We start from the raw sequence: 6,338 nt of genomic DNA, 5'->3' as shown, positions 1-6,338 counted from the left end.
TTGTTGTACCAGCTCAATTCCTAGAAAAAGGAGTGACCAGAGGGGCCAGGAGCCCAATGGGAATGAGGACCACTATCTTCACCCCAGAAGTGATCCCTGCAAGTCAGGACTGGGGCACATTAGGTTAAATATGCATCACCCCATGCTGTGTTTTATATGGAGGACTTCCATATCAGGGTATCAAGCATCAGATTTACTTTAATACAGCTAACAGACCCACTTAATGTTACTGACAGCCACTGCCCAGGCATACTGCTTCTAGTTAGAAGCCCTTTTACCAGGAATGAGCTGTCCCAGACCCTCATCTTGCAGAACATTCAATGACATTTGTCAACATCTTTCAGTGTGCAGAAGCCCGCACGACAAAGCTAGGAGACAAATAATCTCACCTGAGGCTAAGTGCTTGATGACCAGTTTGTGACACTGGTTCCAGTGTCCAGCTTTGAACAAGTAGAGGGCCTCTTTATGCTTATCTCCCTCCATCCTTGCCCGAACTGCCTTAGCTTCATGAATCCATTCTGGTGGAATGCAGAGCTTTTGTGTCAGGAAAGTCTCCTTTGTCCAGGATTCTGGCGTTTCCGACAGCACGCAGTGGCGGTTTAAGAATTCACGCACTGCTTTCTCACGTGTGCTAATGGGAACAGACAGCAATTAGCTATTCAAACAGGTCATTTCATGTTTCACCCTCAAAAATCAGAGCTCTAGGAATGGGCATATTTTGTGAGCAGTCACTTGTAATATCTGTAATTAGTATTAAGATGTCTATAGCTATGACGCAAGTAATGACTCCCAAATTCATAAGAAGCAATCCACGTTAGCCATACATAATATTCCCTTGCATATCAGTTCTTAGCACTGAAGCCTTTTGAGAGGAATGATCCTATTCTGTGGTCTAAACAAAGTCAAGAAGTGATAAGTGAGTGGGCGGAGTTACCTGGAATAGAGTTCTGGCAGAAAGCAGCTATTTTGAAGGCATTTTTTAGACCGGGGGTCCCCAAACTGTGGGGTGCGGCTCCAAGGGGGTTGCAGAGAAACAATTGGGGCTGGGGAGGGAACGCCACACAGCCCCAGCCCCTGGGGCTCCAGCAGTGGCCCCAGCCTCGGCTCCCTTACCTCTGTCCACATGCCCCTCTCCCAGAGCTGCAGCCCAACTCCTGGCCCCTGGGAGGGTGGGGAGGGAAGGAACACTGACAGGGATGGGGGGGGCCCCATGAGGTAATAAAGTTTGGGGGCCACTGTTTTAGACAGATTAATCCATTTATGGTTAGTATGACACACACGTTAGTTAGATGTTGCCAGACAGTTTTGAGAGTTCAGTACTCCTAACACCTACAAGCAAAAGTGATAAAGGATCAAGGTGACACCATAAGTGTGTGACCCTAAAATGCCAACAAGCCTAGATTCCAACATAAAAAAAGTGGGAGGAGACCCCACTGAAGAGTGTCAAGCTGTGCTCTAATTCCTACCTCTAGTGATAAAGAGATTCTTCAATGAGAACTAAGTAAACAGGTCTGACAGATGAAGACCCGCAGCTCACTTGGCCATAACTGGATTGGCTCTACAACTGTGATACTCAGACTGTGGCACAGGAGCCACAAGTGGCTCTTTAATGCGTCTCCTGTGGCTCTTCGCAGCAAATGATATTAAAATACTATGTGATTTAATTAACAACCAATCAGGATCTTTTTACTATGTTATTAACCAATTGTGGAATATTTGTTCAGTCATTTTGCTGTGAGAATATAAAATAGTGAATGAAACCAGGAATTCACACTACGGTGGCTCTTTTGGGTAAGGCTGATCTCTAATTTGGCTCCTGAACCACTGAGGTCTGAGTATCACTGCTCTGCAGTATTAAGAGTAGTTATGTAACAGTCACTGAAGCTAGACAATTTGGACACAGGGTAAACTAATGAGTAAGTATTTTGTCACTTTGACTACCTACATTTTAGGACTCAAATATTTCCTTCAAATGCAAAATTATATTTTTAAGTGGTCAGTATGAAAAGAATAAACTTGAAAGAACACCCTTGAAATATCATTTTTAAAACTCCTTTTCAATTTTACTTTACTTTTAAAGTGTGCCTTCTCTTGCTGATGTTTGTAGGGGGGGTTTTCCACCATGGTCAAAACTAACTGTACACTAATAAACCGAAAACAATTTTTGGCTAACTTATGAATTACAATAATGTTAGATGTTACACAACTTACTCAGACCTGAAGAGCTAAGATCGAAAGCTTGTCTTTCGCCAACAGAAGTTGGTCCAATAAAAGATATTACCACCTTGTCCTTTTTCTAGCAAAATTACACATTTCAGACATGTGATTTTCCAATTGACTGTCCCTTTAAACACCCCACTCAATTATATTTTGTACAACTCTGTTCTGAAATCACAAGTCCTGGTAACCAGCCAAAATTTAATCCAACTCTTTTCACTCCTCAAATGAGGAAACTATTGGCAATACCTAGTTTATTCATGAACAAAAACTACACCCCTAAAAAATGTCATTTTAATGACGTCATCTGTGTATTCCTAACTCCTTATCCTTTCAAGTAAGTCAGATCTAAGAGTATTAGCATTCTACAAAGCAGTGCTGTAGTCCATTTTTATAGTCCATGCCCACCAGAAGACCAGGTTTCAACCCACAGAGGAGCAATCACTATTTAGCTCTAACAATGTTCTCAGCACTATATAAAACAAAGTAATCCTGCTGCAAAGAACTTACAGTCTAAAAGGAAGGGAAAAAAAAAAAAAAAAGACAGGCTGCACTGGGCAATCTAGGTGAGTGAACAAGTTATTTTGTTAACTTGTGGGCACCATAGTTGTAATTGTAAGGGCATCATATGGAATTGTAAATGCCATGCTGCTAAGCACTTACTAGCAGTGATGACATCCTAGACTAGGAAGTTTTGTGGCACTTTGCAATCCTCACATATTTTAAAACTGATGCACTACAATCAATCACTGTGCAGTTTCATTTTGATTACCTCAAGGGAAACCACTAGCGACCATAGATAAGTGCTCCATGCTGTATACAACTACAAATACTCCTTCCAAAGCACATAGCAAGAGAAGTCTGCCTTGTACTTACTGTGTATTGGATGTATGCAGCAGTACAAAAATGGCCCATTCCCAGAGTCCTTCACTTTCAAGCTGGGCAGCATAGCTGGCATTCAGCACTCCTTGACACTGCTCTGATAGATGAGTGTAATTCAAGGCTCTAAGTACTTCCCACAGGTGCCAACTAAGACGGTAGTCCAAGGGGTCGGAAGTAATACTTCTGGGGTCAAGCAGCTGATTGAGATCATAGCATCTGCAGAGAGATGGATTTAGAACATAAGTAACAAGAAGCGGACAAGTAGTTCATTGGGCCCACATAACAAATCCAAGTACTGGTGATACTTAGTTCCTGACAATTCCTTTGTTTTCTTTACTGAATGCCTCTGGAAGCAAGTTAGTGTCCTATTTGAACACAAGTTCAATAGTTAATATTCTATCAAGCTTCTTTGAGTTTGCATCCAGAGTGCCATGTTTCCTCTGAGGAATATGCACTTGCTGTGTTATTTTATCAGCAGCTTAAAAAAAGGCAACTGCACATCAGAAGATAAGAATACTTCACCCTCATTCAGAACACAAGCTGAAGTTACAGGAAAAGAAGTATAGTTACAGACAAGACTTCTATACTGGGCTGCTAGTTTCTGATCAAACAAAATGTCCTTTCCAAAACTATCAAAAGAAAGCTTTTATGTGGCCTGTCTTATTAACATTCAGAGATATGCTAAATTGATGCCTCATTTCTTTTCAGGACCAACTTCTCTCCCAGACACAAATGGGCTGTACCACTCTTTCTGCAAATACCAGTAACTTGGCGGTTGTCTTATTTGGGGAACAAAGTCCTGGAAATTTGGGTCTGGGAGAATTTTGCTTGCTGCTTTTCCCCAAAAAGCTATATATGTTAGGATCTTAATTGGGTACGGTGGGAGTACTGAACTACTTCTGTTTGCATTGCAGGAGGCAGGGAATTTGGTGCAAAGGAGAGTAGCCAAACCCCAGAGACCTGTGGGGAAGTATTCACTCCCAGTGGTGTTTCCTCCAACATCTTGGATTTAGGGACAGATCATATGAGAGGAGACATCTATGACTAATTAATTCTATATTTACAGAACAGCAAGAGTGATGGATCCAATAAATGGCTCTTTAGGTGTTCGGATTCCCATTTACCTGTCGCTGTAGAGCTTTAACAAGTGAAAGCAGACATCTCTCAGGGGTCTCTTTGTACTGTCATCTTCCTCAAGTACACAGCCAGAATCCTCTAGGTAGGGAGGCAGGGGACAGCAGGCATATTTCTCACACTCCGGGGTGTTCTGTAGAATATTGTACCACAGACTACACTTAGTGACAGCAAACCAAATAGAACAGCACTACTACATACACAGCACACATTCAGAACCTCACAACTCCTGTGAATTATGAATCTGATATGCTTTCTGCTTCAGCAAAGTACACCCACATGTGAGACTGTCAGTGTAGAGGCCATTAGCTTGCCTTTAGTAGCCACCTCTGGGAGCTATATTCCACCTATTTAAAATACCCTTGCAGCGTCACCTGGCTCTTTTACATTGTAATGGAATGTTTTTTCAGTTTGCTGTTTTAAAAAGCTAGGAAGTTGCACACACAAGAAATTTTTTAAAAGGCTACAGAGTCGAGCACACCAAAGTTAGGAAGTGCCAGAATTAAGGCTGCACCGCAACCTTCATTTGGCCCCCTTGTGCATATGCATTAGGATTCAGAAATTACCTGATCACACTTTTTCTCACAGGACCACTGCCTCAGTCAGTACACAAGCTGGATGATGCTCATTCAGTAGAATCCAACATTTTGTTTTATCTTCCTCGTTCAATGTGTTGCTCTAGGCCTTATTAGCTGAACGCTACTGAAACCCATTCTCTGAACAGAGAGCTGATTTCCTCAAGGGTTTTTCTATGGCACTTATTGTAGCTTCACAAACATTGATGAGTTTATCTTCACAACATCCCTTTGAGGTGAGATGTATTATCCCCATTTTATAGATGGGGAAACAAAGCAGACGCATTATTAAACAAACTGAGGAACACACATAGTGGCTATCTGTGAAAAGTCTGGTTTAAGTGGCTTGCCTGGCATCAAATATGAACCTTGTGGCAGAAGGGACAGAAGACAGTTCTCCAGGGCAGTATTTGACTGCCTAAATCACAAAAACTCCAAACCGTTACTTACCTGTACAGAAACTGTTTGAGATGTATTGTGCACATACATTCCACTGTAGGTGCATGCACGCCCCATGCACTCAAGTCAGAGACTTTTGCCAACAGTACCACTAGGTGGTGCATGCACCCCACTTTCCTCATGCTCAGAGCTGAAAGCATAAAAGGGGCATGACAAACCTCTACAACCCTTTGCACTGCTAAATAATATCCAAAGAAGATGGGAGTGTCATGTACATGCGCATCTTGAAGAACAGTTACTGTACAAGTAAGTTTTTTCTCTGAGTGATTGTGCATATAGACATTCCACTATGACACACCATCAGTATCCTTGCAGGTGGTCAGACTTGGGATTATCTGAAGAGACTGACTTGCCAAAACTGGCATCACCTGGAAACCTTTACTGATGGCAGAGTGTCTAGAAAAGTATGTACTGATGACCACATGGCTGCTTTGTAAATATCCATTATCAATATGTTATTTAGGAAGGCTGACAGTGGAATGAGCTCTAGTGGAATGGCCTGTTATTCTCACAGAAAGAGAAACCTTTGCTAAATTGCAGCAGATCTTAATACAGTCAGAAATCCAGTGAGATATATGCTGAGCTATAACCAGCTGCCCTTTAATCCCTTCAGCAAAGGCCACAAAGTCAAGGAGACAATCTAAAGGGCTTTGTACAATTCAGGTAAAAGGACAGAGCCCTCTTGATGTCTCAACTATGAAGTCTCTTCTGCTTTGAGTGTGTGATGTTTTGGAAAAAATACTAGATGAACATGAGGTAAAATGCAGATACTACTTTGGCATAAACCTAGGCTGTGGCCTAAGATAAACTTTGTCTTTATTGAAAATCATGAAAGGGGCGCCAGGTAACAGCGCCTGAAGCATCAACACCCTTGCTGTGGCAATTGCTATCAGAAACAGTTTTCATCTACGGCAAAGATAAAGAAGCTGTTAGAGGTTAAAAGGGGGAACCCACTAAACAGGGGGGAAAAAAAACTAGATTCAGGTCCCATGGGGGTATTGGGTCAGATACAGGAGAATACATATGAATAAGGCCTTTTAAGAATCTAGACAGCAAGGGATAGGAAGAGAC

At 42.0% G+C, this 6,338-nt stretch overlaps 1 protein-coding gene across 1 annotated transcript; it reads right to left on the bottom strand.

Moving 5' to 3' along the window:
• Positions 1-330: 330 nt before the first annotated feature.
• Positions 331-5,324, bottom strand: LOC113409203 (nuclear pore complex protein Nup98-Nup96-like). Its single transcript, XM_026662874.1, has 4 exons — positions 5,259-5,324; positions 4,224-4,423; positions 3,094-3,315; positions 331-631 (listed from the first exon to the last, which is right to left on the bottom strand). The coding sequence occupies exons 1-4, from the start codon at positions 5,322-5,324 to the stop codon at positions 331-333; spliced, it is 789 nt and encodes a 262-aa protein (XP_026518659.1).
• Positions 5,325-6,338: the final 1,014 nt, after the last annotated feature.

Source organism: Terrapene carolina, unplaced genomic scaffold (genome assembly GCF_002925995.2).
Source record: "Terrapene carolina triunguis isolate 2854851 unplaced genomic scaffold, T_m_triunguis-2.0 Scaffold30989, whole genome shotgun sequence".
Classification (NCBI taxonomy): Eukaryota; Metazoa; Chordata; order Testudines; family Emydidae; genus Terrapene; species Terrapene triunguis.
This window is presented reverse-complemented; position numbering and strand designations above follow the sequence as displayed.

Excerpts from the sequence above, each read along its gene's own strand:
- LOC113409203 (XM_026662874.1), bottom strand. The coding sequence starts at position 5,324 with ATGGGGCGTGCATGCACCTACAGTGGAATGTATGTGCACAATACATCT. Across the intron at positions 4,424-5,258 it reads CTCAAACAGTTTCTGTACAG|TGCTGTTCTATTTGGTTTGC; the intron begins GTAAGTAACGGT and ends TGTATGTAGTAG. Across the intron at positions 3,316-4,223 it reads TTAAAGCTCTACAGCGACAG|ATGCTATGATCTCAATCAGC; the intron begins GTAAATGGGAAT and ends ATCTCTCTGCAG.